The sequence below is a fragment of the Pipistrellus kuhlii genome, unplaced genomic scaffold, assembly GCF_014108245.1.
Source record: "Pipistrellus kuhlii isolate mPipKuh1 unplaced genomic scaffold, mPipKuh1.p scaffold_m20_p_14, whole genome shotgun sequence".
In the NCBI taxonomy this organism is placed as follows: domain Eukaryota; kingdom Metazoa; phylum Chordata; class Mammalia; order Chiroptera; family Vespertilionidae; genus Pipistrellus; species Pipistrellus kuhlii.
In genome coordinates, this window is record NW_023425449.1 from 13851085 (window position 1) to 13870936 (window position 19852).

Below are 19852 nucleotides of genomic sequence, written 5' to 3' on the forward strand. Positions count from 1 at the left end.
GCTAACAGGGGGAAAAATATCTTCCCAGTTAAGAGTTTGTAGACTGGCCTAGGGGTCGTACCTGCGTCTCCACATCTGTCAGCTTTCTGGTCTGCTCTGCGGTCTGCGAGAGGAGGCTGGTTCCTATCTCGAGCATGGTGGCCGTGTGGTTCTGAACTGCACTCTGCTGTATCTGGGCCATTTCCGACTTCATATTTTCCACCACGTAATTCTCAATCTGCAAGAGATAAAGGACCAAATATACTACATTATAAGCAAAGCCTCTCAGTCGGAGCATGTAATATTTACAATGACAAAACGAGACACAGCTGGCAAATTAGCCATCTGGCTGGGCCCCTCGCATCTCTGGGAGCTGAGGAACTGGAGCAGAGCACACAGGAATCCAGTTGTTAACAAACTGCTAATAGCCTGATACACGTATGTAATCATCACAAGCTTAATGAACACTTGCACTTGGATAGTGCTTTCTTACTTTCAACATCATCTCATTTAACCCTCGGAGCAAAGACGTGAGAGTTAGGCACAGATGGCCTCATCGTCCTTTTCATTTTTTGGCCGAGAAAATGGAATAAGAGAAGGTGAATACAGCCCAAGGTCACTCAACAAGAATGCAGCAGGGTTAGCATTAGGCAACTTAAGTCAGAGTCTTGGCTTCCTGGTCTTTCCATTACACCATATTGACCACTCACCTCAGAAAAATTTAGCCTCCTCCTTCCATTTCTTTAATGAAAAATAAAGATGGTGCTGAGTTATGGCAATGGGAGGACAGATGCTCCAAACACAAGCTTTTAAAAGAATATTAAAGTATAGGTAGCCAAATATGTAACGAGCTGCAAAACCTCGGAGATAGGTAAGACCTCGGAGCTATTCTCATTATTCCTTTGCAAGCTAAAATAAAAATTAAAAAAAGGCAATGAAATAGCCAATAAAGCTCCATTTGGCATTCTCGGTTTGGGTTATATTTAGTCCTATTTATGGTGCCATCTTTGAGAATACCACGGTTATAAAATAAATGGTGTACCATAGGGGCCAAGAAGAATTACTATGTGATGTACTATCTGAGAGTCTGGTAGGGATCTGGGAGAATACAGCTAAGCATGTGCACTGCTCAAAAATACAGAAGAAGCCTGCACCTCCCTTTCAGAGCACTTAATTCTCCCCCACCACTGTGTGGTGACTACATTTTGTTACCTAATTACACATATGGGGAAATTGCATCCCAGAGAAGTCAGGTCCAAGGCCACACACCACAAAAACAGCCAGACTTGGATTTGAGTGCTGAAGTCCTTAGCTTTCATACCGACACTTTTAACCACTTGATAGCTCTGCCAAGTCGTGCTTCACAAGCTGGGTTCCAAATCATTAACAGCTACGTGACTTTTACTGACTTAGTGATCCAGAATGCATCCGCTATTTTATAATCCACAGTGACATTACTGTCCTGCATTAAGTACAGTCTAAAACTAAATTCCCCTTTGTGGATCTTTGGCAGTTTACTTTCTAACACCATCTCTGGCTTGTTTCTCTTCATCAAATATGAATGAATCTGCCTGAAGCTAAAGGAAATGAAAAGTTAGGACCAAATTCATACTGTGTTTAATAAATCCCTTTATTATTGGTCAATATAAGGTAATGCCCCTTCATATTTTATTCTCAAATTAGAAGTGTGTCGGGGGGATTCAACCTACGAAAAGTTATTATAAAACAAATAAAAATAGATTAAAGTAAATATCTGGAAATCATCTTAACAAAAGGTAAGGTCTCTAAGCCAAATCTTGGCTTCATTCCGCTTGAACTAACACATTTAAACAATGGAAGTGTAGAGTTAGGGATGGTAGATCAGAGTATCAGCCATTTGATGTTTTGGATTTTGTATTGCATGTTTCCCCTTTTCTTAATTACATTACTTAAATTTCTTTTGGGAAATGATCTTTTCTACCTTCACAACAAATACTTCAGGTGGAATTGTATCCCCCTAGATTCAGGAGTAGGTATATGTTTGAGCCTGAAAACCAGAATGTTCTGCTCTTACTTAGAGAGAGTGAATAGTTCATGAATACAAAAATATTCTAAACAAGCACACTAAGTCTCAGTTCTACAATTTTGTCCAACTATTTCACAAAATATTTTTTTTTACCTCTATGCTTAGTAAGCTGGTAACATATATGCCTAAGATTTTAATCACAAAACCAGAAGAAGCCTAAGAATAAGGCCAACTCAGAAAGACAGACAGAAAGATAGACAGACTGACAGGTAATATAGATGGAAGGATATATATATGTTTATTAAAATATTTTAATCCTCATCTGAGGATATTTTTAATGTTTTTATTGATGTTAGAGAGAGGGATAAGGGGGGGGAGAGACAGGTAGAGGAAGGAGGAGGGAGGAAGGGAGGGAGAAAAAGAGAGAGAGAGAGAGAGAGAGAGAGAGAGAGAGAGAGAGAGAGAGGGAGAGAGAGAAAGGAACCAGCAAGCTTTTGTGTGGGATGATGCTTTAACCAACTGAGCCACCTGGCCAGGGCTAGAAGTATATTTTTAGAGCACCTTAATCCAGTCAAGTTTTTAGCCAGATCCACCCTTGGGCATTCAGTTGTAAACTATATGATCTAATAATCTCCCGTTAAGCAGTCCACTTTTTTTTTCTTCAGTCACATTAATTTATATTTCTAACACAACCAAAAGAGTCTTGATACATGCTTTTGATAGCTTTTATTAAAGAAAGCTTCAGATAGGCAAACATTAGAAGCATGTTCTTTGCATGTATAGGGAATAAATATGTATATGAACATGTATATTCTCAAATAGGGCAGGTAAATCTTGATCTAGGAGATTATTTATCATTTATAGCTGATATTTATTAATTGTCTACTCAGTGGTAGGCACTGAGTTAAGTGCTTTTATTTTTCTTTGAATAACAGCACTTTTTTTTATAGACTCATCATAGAACAGGTTATTGAGGCTTAGAAAATTCACAACTTGCTCAAGAAGAAACAAGAACTCAATTGTCACTGTCAACCCATGTTCTTAACCTCTAATCCACATGTGTCAAACACAAGGCCCGCGGGCCAAATCCGTCCCGCCAGGCCTTGCAATGTGGCCCGCACCGCGCTGTCATCACTGCACTCCGCTGCGTTTCCATCACAATGACAGTTTATGACTGTTCAGTAAACCATTCGGCCCGCGATTTAGGCTGGATTTTAGATTTTGGCCCCTTCTCTGATTGAGTTCGACACCCCTAGAATCTATTCAGCTTGGCACTACTTAATTATTCTACATATTTTATTATGTAGCTCCTAAACCTTGTATGTTCATCAAAAAAAAAAAAAAAACTACATGGAGAGTGTTTTAAAAATGCATGTAAAGGTACAACACATCAGACTCTGACTCAGAATTTTCAATGGTATATTACTAGAAAACTATATGTTTTCAAAAGCTTCCAACCGTGATTCTGTTTCAGGCAAAGATCAGTGCTTCTCAAGGTGTGGTCCAAAGAATAATTGCCTGTATGAGAATAGTCTGCCATGAGATAAAGAACTTGTGCCAGAATGTAAATTAGTGCCACTAAGTTTACTTATGCAACATAAGTATGTGTATATAGAGATAGTGGAGCAAGACTTTCTCAGTGAAGAAAGAGATGCTCTCACACTTTAACTTATATTCTGGAGCAAGCTTCTTAATGTTGCTCATAACATTTCCTTGAGTGCCAATAATTTATACCATCAAATTATTTCTGATATGTCAGACTTCCTGCTTATGAAGACATGTCAAAAAAACAACTTAAGTTTCCCATGTAGATTTCTCCTGACAAAGAAGTCACTAATCACTGAGCTCTGATACAATCTGCTTGATAATTACACATAATTTTTTTAATGCAGTTGGTTAGTGGTCATCAGTTTCAGAGCCTGACTTACTCTTGGTGCAATAATAATCATATTTCCCAGTCTCCATAGAAGAGGATACCTCCAGCATAGCTTGAATCTACTTATGATAGACTCTATTATCTGTCTGTCTATCTTGTATTACTATGCTTTCCTAAACTGTAAAAGTTAATAACAGCAAAGCAAAATAACTGCTTTTATGTCAGCCTTCATCACCAAAAAAACCTCCTAATTCTGCTGGCTCTGTTAGAGAAATAAAGTAGGTCTCCAACCTACAATAAAATTATCATTTGGGCTGCCATGATGAGTAATATGAATATAACTAGTTAATCGTTTTTAAATCAAATGGAGCTGCTTTCTTTAGCAGTAACTGCCTTTTAATGTGTAAGGTAATGGCACTCTTAAGTAGCAAAATCCAGATGTAGTTGATTTAAAGGCTGAGGAGAGAGACAGAAGTCAAATATACAATGTGTGATTAATAAGAAGGACCACTTTCATCTTATCTCTAAACATTCCTGTGTAGATGTATAACTATGAGATCCATCTTGATGTGCCATATCAGCTGGGTTCAGGAAGGTTTGGCAACAAATTTGATTGTCTTCATGTATTACCTCCTGGTTTTTAAAATGTTTACAGAATATGATGGCTACGTCAAGGTTCAATATTTTATAAATATGTGAGATGTGCATTTTAAGCTTAGAGGTTGCTAAGTCTAAGAGTTGATGGGTTATAAAGTAGGGAACTCCCAATCTGAATCATACAGTTATTTGACTGTATTGCCACTCTCAGTGTTTGACTCCAGAGTTTTATAAGTATTGACCAAAATACTTATCACTAGTATAACGGATGCAATTTGATAATGAACAATAAATAATGATTTTTTAAAGTAAGGAAATAATGTTACATTCCTAAAGTGACTAAGAGTTTACAAAAAGCTTTCATACACATTGACTTATTCTTACACCAGCCCTATTGGGAGAGGTTTAAGAAATGGATGCTCAGAGAGCTTAGGTGACTTGATAGAGGTGAAAGAAAGGACTCAAATCCATCTTCTGATGTTCCACTAACCTCAGAACTGTGGGAAATTGAGATTATGACATGGCTTTTCATATGAAATGCATTCTCTATCATTTCATTTCAAGAGATCACTTCAAGGGATCTCTTAAATGAGAGTATATTTTAAAGCACAAAGAATAGAATTTCTCCATGTAATTCTTATGAAAAGAACATTTTAAGCTCTATAAAAATTGACAAAGGCGTTGTTCACTTAAAATATGTTGTAGATTAAGTGGACTCTCAATGAATGTTGGTGCATATGGTATTACTCATTTATGGCAAAACAGCCATAAAATAAAGTAAAAGGGTAAATATGGGAAAGCAATAAAAAGGTAAAACAATGCAAAAAATGCCTTATCATTGTTTCATAAATCAATGGTAATATTGAAAAACGAGGTTTATGGTTTTATAAAAAACAATGGCTGAAGCCAAATATATTATTTGCAGGAATTTCTATTATTAGATTCCTCCAGTATTCTGCTTCTTTTACCAAAAGGAGAAGTATAACCGTCTCCTTAGACAACAGATCTATTTAGCTGACCTTTGAAATAGTTTCTGTACTGATGTGTGTGACATGAATCCCTTTTCTCATTTTGGTATCTGAAGGAAAACTTACTATTTATAGGAGAAAGAACTGTTAGAATAAGTGAGCTGGAAGAGACATTAAGTATTATGAGCTCCACGGATCTCGTTTTATAGACAGGGTGACTGAGGTTCAGAGAGTGTGTTATAGAAAGCAAGGTGAAAAAACTAATTAATGTCAGATGTCGGGCTGTGGCCACTCAGTGTGTGGGGAGCTGATTTACCAGCACGCTGGGCCAACAACAATGGCTGCTAGTACTGTTGGGCCACCCCACACTTCTTTCCCAACTCCTTGCTTATTCTTACTACTTGTTTTACGTCTGGTGGCTCCTAATTTGAAGCTCCCCTTTCACAATACCAACTCATCCCAATCAGCTTTGGGGGTGTTGACATTGCTTCCTGCACTGTCCTTGCTTCCTAGCACTGATGCCCAGCAGCTGCTCCTCAGCCATTGAGCCTTGGCACCCCCCCGATTTTATTCGTCCTATAGATCACCCCACAAAGTGCCAACAAACCAGGACCAGACTGTAAAACCAGCTCAGGTTTATTAACCTTGCATCAGTTCAATTTACTTCTAGAAAATGTGGGATAAATACATCCTAATCCTAGTTCCAGATACTACAAGTACAAAGAGTTGACTTATAGAAAATAGACAATGAGTAAGTGGGTCATTTCAATAGAACTGGTGAATAGTCTGATGGAGTTTACCTCTGACTACATTTCTTCCTGTAAATATTCTTATCTCTGCTTGATAGAGAGAAGCTCTCAGCTATGGATGTTAATAGTGTCAGGGGGTGTTCGTCACATAATCTCCAATGGAGTAGTAGCAACACCTCCATTGAGGCATATAGAGAAGCTAGGCTACCATGGGCACACCATAAAATCCTATATGCACAAAACCTGCAATCATTTATCTTGGTTATGATTCTTTTAAGACCACATTTTGCTTCTGAAAGTTGGCAGTCACATATAGTGTCCCTGAGTTGGGCCAGGATCCAAGTAATTCTCTCTTTACATAACCAAAATAGGCGTTTCCTGTGCCAAAACACATTTTACTAGACTGGCATCTCTCTTTTACAACCAACTTCTTACTTCCATGAAACTTTGAAAATATTTCTAAGTGTCTGCTTAATTTTTTCCTTTCATTTTTAAAGGCAGACATATATATATATATATATATATATATATATATATATATGTATATATATATATATATATATATATATATATATATATATATATATATATTACCAGGAGTCGAGTTATGTAGGTTTAGATCTAGATACTATTGTTGATTTACTCCATGAACTTGAGCAAGTCACTTAAAGCAATTTGGGTTTCAGATCTTCATCTACGAAATGAAGGGTTGAATTAAGTCAGTGGTCGGTAAACTCATTAGTCAACAGCCAAATATCAACAATACAACAATTGAAATTTCTTTGGAGAGCCATATTTTTTAAACTTAAACTTCTTCTAACGCCACTTCTTCAAAATAGACTCGTCCAGGCCATGGTATTTTGTAAAAGAGCCACATTAAGGGGCCAAAGAACTATTGTACATGTGGCTCGACAGCCACAGTTTGCCAACCATGAGATTAAGTTACTTATACTGTTCCTCTTGGAGCTCTCAAATAACTTAATTTAAATCTTCCTTTATGAAGTCCAAGAGTCCACAAAATTTTTATTTTTATTTATTAAAGAAAATTAAAATGTGGATGTACATGCCTATGTCTATAAAATATATAATACATATCCTTAATGACAGTTAGGAAACAGTGCTATAGGAACACAGTAGAAAAGCCCTGGATCAAATCTCTAGAACAGGCACATCTGTTTTAAGATAAAGAGCTAGAATTTCTGATTCCCTTAATCCCCAGGCACCATTCTGTCCAAAATATATCCCTTGTCATTCATCAACACAACCTGGCTTTCTTCCTATGTTTTTTGTATCAATGAAGGGCACCACACCACCTACCCATTCATCCAAGCCACAGGGATCATCTTGACTATTCCTTGCCTTCATTTTCTTCATTCAATCAGCATCAGGCTGCATTGCTTCTGTTTCATGAAGGGTATCTACATCCATCCCTCTCTCTCCTTCCCTTTCTCCCTACCACATCTCTTTATCTTCCCTAGCACTGACTTAGGTCAGACTCTCATCATTTTTCTTCTGGATTTGTTAATGGCCCCATAACTGGTCTCCTGACTCCAGACTTGCTTCCTCCAATCCATCATTCATGGCATCACCAGAGGGATGTATTTAAAACATAAATATGGCCTCATCATGCCACTGCTTAAACTCTTTCAGTGGCTTCAACTACCTGCAGATCAAGTCACAATTCCTTAGTCAGCACAGAACTTTTATGCTCCGGACTCAGCTTCCCTCTCCCTACTTGTACTCTATGCTTAAGATATACCAAATTGTTTGCATTTTTCCAAACATACATTTTTTTATTTTTATTTTTATTTTTTTGCTACTATGCTTTTGCAAATGACTTTGCTCTGATTGGAATGTTCCTTTTGTATTCATCTTCCTTTTCCTGGGTTAGGCCCTGTTTTTTTACGAACACTGAACATAAAGTTCAACCCCCTTTAATAATACATATGAGTGCATTTGTGTGTGTATATATGTGTGCATATTTACTTGTACATATATGCTCTCATACACATACATTCCATGCTCCTAATGTATGTGTGTCAGGTTCTCTATTCATGCCTTGTAGTTTTGTTCATTTCATTGTAGTTTACATTATTAAAGGTCCATTTTTTTTTTTATTTCTTTATTGATTATGGTGTCACATAATTGTCCTCATCCCCCCATTCTCATCCCAAACCCCTCTCCCCATATGTCCACACCCTGTTGTCCATGACCACTGGTTAGGCTTATATGCATGCACACAAGCCTAAAGGTTCATTTTAAATGACCAAGTATCAAATTTAATCACCATAGATCAGTAATCTTTTCATCTCATGGCATACAGAAATTAATTACTAAAATTCTGTGGCACACTAAAAAAATGTGTTTTTGCCAATATGACAAAAAAAGTAGGTATGATTTTGATTAATTCACACCAGATAGCTATTGTTGTGTTGGCTGTTATCATTTATTTATTGGACAATCTAAGAGAAAAAAGGTTATTGCCCCTGACTAAATAGTCAGTCATTGCATGTCTTAAAAATTAACGGTACACAGGCAACTGTAGATAATACCTGACTATTTAGTCACAGACAGCTCTAGTATTCTGCCTAACAACTGAGAAAACATTTCCCTAAATTCTGAATTTATACTTTCATGACAGACAAATTGGAAGAATCCCAAAGCAACTTTGTACACATTGTTTTAATATCAATGAAAGTGATAATTTTTAAATAAAAAAAGGTATTGTTTCCAATAGAAAATTAGAAACATCTTCCTTTACTTTAATGCTTTTTAGTTTCTTGTGAATCTTCTGGAATTAAATTTAACCCCTGAATGCTACATATAAATATTTTCTGATTCTCTTTAAAAAGAAAGAAAAGAAAAGAAAACAGTCCTCTGAGTTAGAGACCACCCCGCTGGAAATGGATTGTGGGGGATTGATGCAATAAAAGAGTTTCCACAGGATAATTCTAAGAAACATTTTTTGCAAACTACATTTTCTCTCATGTGACAAATGGCAGTGATCCAAATGAGTAGCTTATGAAGTTTAGCTTTAAAACAATCCTACACTAAATGAAACACTGCCAGAAAAAGCATGCATCTGAAGTACTCAGCAGATAATATAAGGTACTCAGTTAAGAAATTCAAAAGCCTTAATAATTAAGGGATTTACACATTTTCAGAAATACCACTATTAGTTAGAAAATTGCTATCATTTTACTATGGTGTTTCATATGAAATTGCAAGGTATTAACATTAAAAATCTAACCTCATTCCAATAAAAACCCTCTACTCAACATTCTGACTTATTCTATTCCTTTTTCATATATGCTGCTTCTTTAAATGAAATAAAGTTGCTCTATTATCCTTCCTTCTCTTTTGTAATACCCCTAAAGTCCATGGTTGCTTTTTAAAAAATTAACTTTAATTTGCTTAAGAAGGGCAAATTTATTAGTAAAAGTGTGTATGTGTGTGTGCGATTGCATTTTCTTTACAATATGGGATTACTCAATGGAACACACATAAATTTGTACAGGCATAAAACTGTCAACATTGTTAGATAATAAACATTCTAAAGCATTATGTGTGAGGTCTAATTTTTCCTGAATAATATTTGTTGAGTAGTTCTTTCTCAAATTACCCTTGGTTCAACTACTGGAAAGATTACTAGGATGAAAACAGTCCTTAAAGGGACTTGAAGAAAGGGACAATGATTGCTGACATCTTATAAATGAAATGAAATCCCTGTTTTTCCTCACTTTGATCAAAGGACTGCAAACACTGTGCATTGTTTGTTCCTTTACAAAGACCATTTTGGTACCCTGGTGATACTTGTTATATCTCAAGTGCTGTTGGAAGAGAGCCAAATTAACATTACAATGATTTGGTTTCTTAGAACTAACCACACAACACAGGAGAGAATGAAACTAAGCATGGATTACTGTTGAAATACCTGCTCCCCTTACCACATGTATTGCCAGAAGAGTTTTTGTAAAAGTCCATCTTAAAGAGTCACTAATCTTAAAGAGTTAAGAAAAATTTTTAAAGTTATGGTTTGTAAAACCAGGTTATCAAATATAATATTTAAGTGCAATGAACAAACAAGACATTTCCAGAACTAGGTAACTAAAGAAGTTTGGAAGCGATCATTTTAAATGACTTCTGATGCCAGCAGAAAGAGACTTCTAAGTAATAGAATTCTAGATTACTGCTATTAAATTACAACATGCTAGGAAAGCATTAACAACTCATAGTCATTCTACTCATTCATTCATTAAGAAATACTCAGAGTATCTACTATTTCATAGGCATTATGCTAGGCTACATTAATATCAATATTAAGAGACTTGTTTGTAAAAGCCTTAAAAATAATGTAGCAGCATTTAACACATTATAACAAATGAAATAATCACCCCAAATCCTACGATACCTCCTCCATTCATTGTACTTATTACCCATCATGTCTCTCCCACTAAACTGTGAGCAACTTGAGAACAAAGACTGTCTCCACTTCTATATTTCCTCTATAAAACAGAAGCTCGACATTGGTTTGCTAAATGACTTACCTTTACAATCTAAACCTCTTTTTTTTTTGTGGTACATTTACACAATGGAATACTATTTGGCCCTAGGAAAAGGACATTTTACCTTTTGTTGACAACATGCATGAACCTTGTAAGCATTATGCTAAGTGAAATAAGCCGGTCAGAGAAAGAAAAGTACCATATGATTTCACTCATCTGTGGAATCTAATGAATAAAATGAACTAACAAACAAAGTAGATGCAGATTTATAAATAGAGAGTGGGCTGACAGCTGTTGGGAGAGAGGGGGGTGGGTGAGGGAGCTGGAGAGGTTGAGAAGGAAAAAAAAAAGAGAGAGAGGAAAAAGAAGTCATCTCTTAATTTGACAATCTAAGATCAGCATCTAATACTAAATAGTCAGGTGTTGCATAATTTAAAATTGCTTTCGGCACCCTGGTTGAAAACCACTGCCTTATTTTATGGTTCCTTCAGTGCTTTCATTTATTAAATTAACAGTGTGTTATTGAGACTTGGATATATTAGCAGTGTAGTTTTATTACATATTATGAGGCAGAGTTAGTAAAGATAACTGCTAATAAGATATCCTCTGATGAGGATTTAAAAATATTTTAAAAAAAAGATAGTCTTGTACTGATTTACTCTGAAGAGAAGAGAACTAACTAGTTAGACCCACTGCCCAGAGTTCTACCTTTGGTGGTAAAAGGAGTGAATCTTCCCCCCTCCCCCCAGCCTCTCACAGAGCCCCTGGGAATTCTTCTTTAATGAGTGGAAGGGAAACTTGTGGTGACTCTTGCCCCATTTAGGGCTATACCTCAAGGATCCATGTAAATAATTTTTATGTTTGTCAAATACAATCTCCCAAAATAAATTGAGAAAGCAATGAGGAGTTTGAGAAACAAAGGGAAACAAGGCAACAGATAACAAAACTAAAAATGAATTCCATTGTCCTTCCCATAAGTTACTACATTAAAATTTTAAAATAACCATGACCACAGTTATAAAGCCAACCCTTTCAACTTCCCAGGCAGCATTTCACTGAATGAATTGCATAGTCTAGATTTTAAGGTACAAAGTGACTAAAAAGTACCAGCTTTACATGGCTTTAAAAAAAAGAAAAACTTTCTACTTAACATAATAAGTAGTATATAAACATCATATATTTAGTACATTTTAAATGATGGGTAAGTGTTCACAGACACATTTGTATGCACTGGAAAAAGAAAAGAAAAAACACTGAATTGTGAACAGTGCTTATCTCTGGCTGCAATACAGGTGAATTTTATCTTTTTCTTGAAATGATAAGACATTTTCCTCTTCCTTTAAGAAAAATGAAAATTTGCCAGCCGTTGTTGCTCAGTGGTTGAGCATCGACCTACGAGCCAGGAGGCCATGATTCAATTCCTGGTCAGGGCACATGCTGGAGTTGCCCATCCCCAGTGGGGGCATGCAGGAGGCAGCCTGCTGGTGACTCTCTCTCATTGATGTTTCTCTCTCTCCCTCTCCCTTCTTCTCTGAAACCAATAAAAATATGTTTTTAAAAAAGGAAAAGAAAAATGAAAAATGAGAATTTAATTGTCTATTCAGAAAAAAAATCCACATAGGATTAAAATAAAGGCAGGAATGTGCTTAGAATGCATTCACTTAGTGGGAAACTTGTAAACATGTGGCAATTCAGTGCAGACTGGTCATAGCAAACCTGGGAAACACACTGTGACTCACAGATGTGCCCCCACTGGTTCTGTTGGTTTTTCTCCTCCAGTGCTGTCCCTTGTTTTGTGGAGAGTCTGAAACAATAGCCATAGTTTATTGAGCACTTCCTATGTGTCAGTCAGTGAGCTCAAGTTTTTCTATACTTCCTTAAACTCTTCCTCACAGCAGCCCTTTGGCATCCATATTGTTACTATCTGATACCTGTGTGATGGTAGAAGTTCTGAGCAAATATGTAACATGACCAGGGTCACTGAGCCCAAATGCTGGAGCTGGCATTCAATCTTAAGTCTATCTGATGCACAAGTACATCCTCTTCCCACTTTGGTCAAGGTCAGCTCCTTGGTTAGTGCAAGGACCACAAATGGGCCATTCCCTGTCCAAATCTGTCCAGTTGAAGTGTTTTGTTTGGTTAGCATGTTATTGTTTTAAGTAACATCAAGCCTTTAGCTAGGAAGCACCATCTCCAATTAGCCACTGCCCCTTACCTCTCTTGGACACAAGACTCCTGGCCCTTTTCGTTATTAAGATAACATAACTAGTAAAAGACATTTGAGTTGCCACCAGTTGGGGGGAGGAGAAATACAGGCACAACATTTGACTATCATCTTCCAATATTAAAAATAAAATAAAATGCTCTTCATTCACTTGTTACCCCCTTTAAAATACAATGAAAAATCCTCTTCAGCACTATCATGCTTAGAATTATTATAAGAATAATTGGGTCAATAAGAAGTAGGCCCTTTGAGGTCTTCCTAAACCAAGCATGAAGTAACTATTTTATTTAGGTCAAGGTGACTAAATCTTTCCTCAGCTCTGTGGTGATATGCTATTTATGATCTTATTATTTATCCTTGCTGAAAAGTATTAGTATTTTCTTTCATTTACTCAACCAGAACAGCGATACCATCTTCATATGGCTTATGGGTGAGTATCACGCTTGTTCTCCTGCTCATTACAACATCACACCTTCAAATAAAATTTCAAGTAAGAACTTACTGTAATGTTCTTATACACACTGAAAACTTTTTTTCTCATGGACTGGACTCCAATATTATGATTTTTTTAAAAGCTTACCAAAACATGTCATAAATAACCTTCAAACAATCCTTCTTTCTTTTGAAAATAAATGTTTCCTAAGGTACTGAATTACAACATGCAAAACTATGTCTAAATTAAAACTACTGAACTGAAATAATTTCTGCTCAACATTTTTTAATTGTCAAAGGTAAAGTTGTACTTACAGTTAAATATACTTACAGAAATTTTGTAGATTTGTGTATTTATAAAGAATACATATATGATAAAGTAATAGACTCAAACAGTTTCCCCTTGGAAAGCCATGATTTAATCAAGTAGGTCTAAGATTATAGAATAAATTCAATATCCACAAAGACAAACAGGCACATACGGAGATATGGGTATGTATGTTTACATAATATACACATTTACATACTTTTTATATCAGATAAGCACAATTCAACAAACATCTACTGAGTCATTTTTGTTATTGTTGTTAATCCTCACCTGAGAATATTTTTTTCACTGACTCTAGAGACAGTGGAAGGGAGAGAAGAGAGGGAAAGAGAAACATCCATGTCAGAGAGCCACATCACTTGGTTGCCTCCCACATGTGCCCAGGTTGAGTGGAGAACCTGCAACCCAGGTACATGCCCTTGACCTGGATTTGAACCCAAGACACTTAGGTGCATTGGCAGGTGCTCTTACCACTGAGCACAACAGCCAGCACTACTGAGTCACTCTTATTTGGTCTCTATATTAACAGGCCTGTTGTCATCCTATATAATAAAAGGCTAATATGCAAATCGACAGAACAGCAGAATGATAGGTTACTATGATGTGCACTGACCACTAGGGGGAAGATGCTCAATGCAGAAGCTGGTCCCTGGTGGTCAGTTCACTCCCACAGGTGGTGTGCAGTTCAGTCAGAAGCCAGGCTCATGGCTGGTGAGGACAGTGGCAGTGGTGGGAGCCTCAGTGGCAGCACTAAGCCGTCATTCGGACATCCCCCAAGGGCTCCCAGATTTCAAGAGGGTGCAGGCCAGGCAGAGGGACGTCCCCTGCACCCCCTCCCCACCACGCAAGTACACGAATTTCATGCACTGGGCCACTAGTATAGATATAAAAAGGCAAAAGATAACAGTTCTTACCAAATCCCTGTCTAATGGAAAAGTATATAAACAGACAACATTATAATGTGGTAAATTAGTATAGAACTATTAGTATAGAAATAGCCAGTACAAGATTGTAAACCGTGTATCTCAAATTTGTGAAATCTGTAAGAATTTTATTCCATATATTGACAGAGAGAAAAAAATAGAGTTTGGTAGATCTCAGTTAATTCAACATGACTGAGCACAAACAAAATTTGGAGGAAGCACATACTTAATCCGCCTCTTTTCTGCACTGTGCATTCCCACCCAGGCTGGCTCCTCTCAGAATTCAGTTTCATCACGACTTTTTATATTAAAGTTATATCAGCATAATTATTTCCAGTAAACCATGAAGCTCAAACTCTATATATCCTCGGATTTCTCAGAGGCCTGTTATTTTCTTGACTTCATAAAGCCACAGATTCTGGTGTCATAGCATGAGATATTTTCTGTAAGAAAGTCAAGTGAGTTTGCTAGAAAGGCACCATTAGATCAGGAAACCACATTTATGTTCTCACAACTTTTTTAACTGTAAAAAAAGATATAGAGTCAGAGAAAATAGGTAATTTCCCCCAAGACACACAGTTAAATAAAGTTCACTGCAGAATCAGAATTCTCACCCGCCTGGTCTAAATCCAGTTTCTGATTTTGCGAATACACATCATGCCTGTCAGCCCAATTGTAAGGGTCTCTCATGTCAAAAGTTGAGCTTCTTCACGGTCTACCTGATTTCTTCCAAAGTGGGAGAGAGGTCTTGGAGCACTCACAGAGGCAGGTGGAATCCTGGGCAATGAGGGGCTATCTGTAGTGTAGTGTTGTGGAGAGCTCCCAGGAGGTGTCATCAGGAGACTTGAGAGATTTGTTTCTTCACTTATCAGCCATGTGAACTTCACAGCCTTTTATTTCCCTGAGATAAACAGTTCTCATCAGCAAAATCATCCTGCTCTAGGTATTTCAGAAGTTTGCTGCAATGACCACATGGAATGTGTGTGAAAGCAGCCAGCTATCAGATTGCATGCAAATGACACATATTTTGGTATACTTTGGTCTGGAGCCAAAGGGGGAGAAGCAGTTTGAAAACCTGTTAGGAGGATTAGGAGGAGTGTGAGTTCTCTGGTATAACTATTAAATATAAATATACAATGAGAAGGCAAATAACAGATAAAATTAGCCATTATGTTATTCCTTTTACCAAATTCTAATTGATAGGTAGGTACAGGAGAATTAGCGTATGCGCCTTGGCCAGTGGTGCTCTATGGTTGGAGTGTTGGCCCTAGCACCAAAGCACCATGGGTTTGATTCCTCATGCATGCCTGGGTTGAAGGTTCAATCTGGCCCCAGCCAGCCTGGTCAGGGTGTGTGCAGGATACAATCAACTGATGTGTCTCTTCTTATCATTCAATGTTTCTCTCTCTCTCTCTCTCTCCCTCCCTTCTACTTTCTCTAAAAATCAATGGAAATAATATCCTCAGGTGAGAATTAACAGAAAAGGAAAAAAAAAAGTAGCATATGAGATAGAAGAGGAGGCCTTGGACTCTGACAGCTTTAGACTGATGATTAAGTGTATGACTTTCAGCAAGCTTTCCCTCTCTGTGTTCTAGCTTCTGCATCCGGAAAAAGGAAACAAAAGAAGAGTAAAAAGAAAGAAAAATCAGGAACATACCGATGTGAAATGTAAAGCAAGCTTTTAATGGAAAGAGATGGGGTTTGAACTTCCTCATAGCTATGAGGTGGTGTGGGAGAGTAACATACAAATTAAAGAGGGATTCATTCTCAGAGGTCTATCTTACTAACACTTTTCAGTATTATGACTGTGAAGAAGTCACTTAACTATTCTGAGCCTTGGTTTCCTCATCTGTAAGGTAATGAAGTAATATTTATGTTAAAGCAGTTTATAAAGTTAAAATAAAACTATTTTGTAAACCATAGAAAGATAAAGGATTTATTACAGTATATTGTTGAACCCTGATACTACTGTCTTCCTAATGCTACAGAGTTTTGCAAATCTTCATTCTTAAAGAATTGTATCTTTCCTGTTTATACTAACTCAGGAATCTATGTGCTATAGGGTGGCCAAAATATCTGGGAACAGATAACAGTATTTTATTATATTTTAATGTAATGTCAGAGACATTTATTATATATATCCACTAATTCTTCCAGACTTTATGGCCACAGGATATAAAAAAAACCCTCTTGTACAACATGTGCTAGTTGTTTCAAACCTTCAGAGGGAACATTCTCCTTGAGCAACGTTCACACAGAAATACCTATAATTATGATTTTGGTGATGATTAGACTCTGAATTGCTAGGCCCACAATGAATAAAGTGAGAGACTGTGGTGCATACAGTTGCCAGATGTCCTTCATAAAAATACTATGGGTTGGGGAAGGGAGAGCCGGACTGGAGAAATACTGTAAAAAATGGGGGGGGGGGGAGTCTTTTTAAAAAATTTAAACATTATAGTTAAATACAATCAGCTGAACATCTCACTTAAAAGCTGATGAATTAAAGTATAAAATGAATCAGATTATAAAGGAATCATCCCTTTACCTAAGTGATAACAAAACTTGGATATTAGACTAAGTATTGTTTTGTTTTTTGATAAAACAACTGATAAACTGAAGATGAAGCACTTTAAGCTCCTGATAGTAACAATCCCTAAAATGTTAAGACAAAGCAAATATGACATTAAAAAATAAAAAGAGCATTTACTTATATGGTTCACTAATGGACATCTGACAGACTTGGCAAGGAAAGGCCTCAAATGGTTCTCTCTTCCATGAGAAGCAGTGATTCTTTTAAGATAGATTGATTTTTAGAATTTCATAAACCTCAGGGGCTTAGCACATCTTTATTTAACCACACAACTAAAAAAAATCCTTGTGGATGATTGCTGTTTAAAAGATTCCAAACAATCAAGTCCATTGAGATTTCTAAGCTTCCTATGATGCTTACCACTAATGCATTTGCAACCACCTAGCGATTGGGCAGGAAGCAATGAGCCTGTCCTTGCCTGGTGCACATCTAATGATATAACCTGGGAAGGTCATAGCACTATGCAAATCAGGATTTTGTCTTTCAATGGGATTCTAGACAGGAAGAGCTCTCCAACAAAGAGACATTAAAATACCCCAATTTTCAAAACATTTAGGGAGATACAATTCCTAGAACAGAATAGGGACGTAACAAAATCAGGTTAGGGTTTCTCTCTCTCTCTCTCTCTCTCTCTCTCTCTCTCTCTCTGTGTGTGTGTGTGTGTGTGTGTTTTGTTTGTTTATTTTACTGTAACCATAGAGGAATAGTTTTAATCAGGACAAGGAACAAATACACATGCTCTCATGGACACACACACACACACACACACACACACACACACAAAACAAAAGTTTTATGAACCAATATTTATGCTATTAATATAGTAAATAAAATCCATGTCTCTGACCCTCTGAGACCCTGATACTTGATTTCATTTGTACAAGAATTTGGACACAAGCAATCTATGTGTCTCTCTCACATTATGTTTCTTTATCTCTCTCTCCCCCACTACCTTCCACTTTCTCTAAAATTCAATGGAAAAAAATCCTCCATAAGGATTAACAAACAAACAAACAAAGTAAAATGGAGAGACACTTCTTTTGTACTCCTAGGTACAGGATAGTTCATAATTAACATTTATAGCACATAGAGATGGTATTTAGGGAAAAAGATAAAAATAAGGGATTCTGTGATCTCCAGTTCTGGTGCGGGTTTGTGCCTTGAGAGATGTGGACAGAAAAGGTTACTCTGACATTTCAAAGGTATGTTATCTTAGATACAAAAGGATGACAGACAGGCTTGCTTAAGATCAGGGAAGTTGCAGGCCAATGATGTGACTACTCCCAAGGCACTGCTTTTAGTTATGAATTTTTAAATGTTTTTTATTGATTTTAGAGAGAAAAAAAGGAGTGAGAGTAAGAGCTAGGGAGAGAGGGAGAGTGAGAGCTAGAGCAAGGCCGCCTCCTGCAAGTCCCCTACTGGGATGGAGCCTGAAATGGAGACATGTGCCCTGACTGGGAATCAAACTCGCAATACTTTGGTGACTGTTCAGCACTCTATCTAGTTACTTTTGATCTCTGGTCTCTGAGTTTGTAAGGCTTGCCATGCTTGCCTCCCCTGAGCTTGTCTGGTTTAATATGTGGCACCTTTTTTCCATCCATAAACGGTTCACACAACTCCTCCTTGGGTTCAATTACTTAGCAAGAACTGCTCATAGAACTCACAGAAATATGTTTCTTCCTAGATCTCTGGTTTATTGTAACAGGATAACTCAGAAACAGCCAGATGGAAGACATGCATAGAGTAAGGTATGTGGGAAGGGGCTTGTAGCTTCCATGTCCTCTCAGAATATATTACTCTCCTCAAATCTCTGTATGTTCACCAACCTGGAAGCTCTCTTAACTCCATCCTCTTGGGTTTTTTGGAGGCTGCATTACCTTGTCATGACTATTTCAGTCATTGGGGGCTGATTTAACCTCTAGCCCCTCTCTCTCACTAGAGGAAGTGGTAATGGTTTTAAAAATTCCAGCTCTCTAATCCAGTGGTTGGTTCTCCTGGCAACCAGCCCCCATCGTAGGTGCTTCCAAATCACTTCATTCACCTAACAAAAGACACCTTCATCACTCTCAATATGGGAAATCCGGGAGTTCTGGGTGCTATGAGGCAGGAATTTTGAATGAAGACCAAATGTACTTTGGCCATCTGAATGACCAAATATACATTTCTTACAAATCACAGTATCACAGAAGCTGATATTCATAATTACTGTTTGTTATGTTCTCACTGTGTGAAGCAATGTGCTGAATAGTTTGCTCACATCATAGCACTAAGTCCTCGGACAACCTTTGGAGATGAATGCTGTTATATTTCATAAATGAGGCACCCGAGATTATATCCTGGCTTAGGCTCTGTAGCCAGGAGATGGAAGAGCAAGGACTAGAAGCCAATCTTACTCAGAATTATCCTCTTTATATTACAAAAGCCCAAAGTTGCTATTTCAGGACAGACTAGACAGAATTTTGACTAGATTGGCACAAAAAGTTATTTCTCCATAACAGATAGATTGGCACAACCTACTGCATTTAAATATATCATCGGGTATATATATTATAACCTCAATATAGTTCTCACAATGTGGGTTTCACTTTTTTTTTAATACCATTTGTTGTCATTATTTTAAGTGACCAGTTGTAGAGCTTACCTATGTATTGTTCTATAGAGACATTTCAATAG

The 19852-nt window shown here is 37.1% G+C and overlaps 1 protein-coding gene across 4 annotated transcripts in view; it reads right to left on the reverse strand.

Moving 5' to 3' along the window:
* ANGPT1 (angiopoietin 1) overlaps positions 1-19852 on the reverse strand; it is a 228890-nt gene that overhangs the window by 94468 nt on the left and 114570 nt on the right. For all 4 annotated transcript variants that reach the window (XM_036436781.2, XM_036436782.2, XM_036436784.2 and 1 more), the window contains one exon: positions 62-217. In XM_036436781.2, the coding sequence (XP_036292674.1) occupies positions 62-217 (156 nt within the window). The remainder of the gene's footprint in view (positions 1-61; positions 218-19852) is intronic.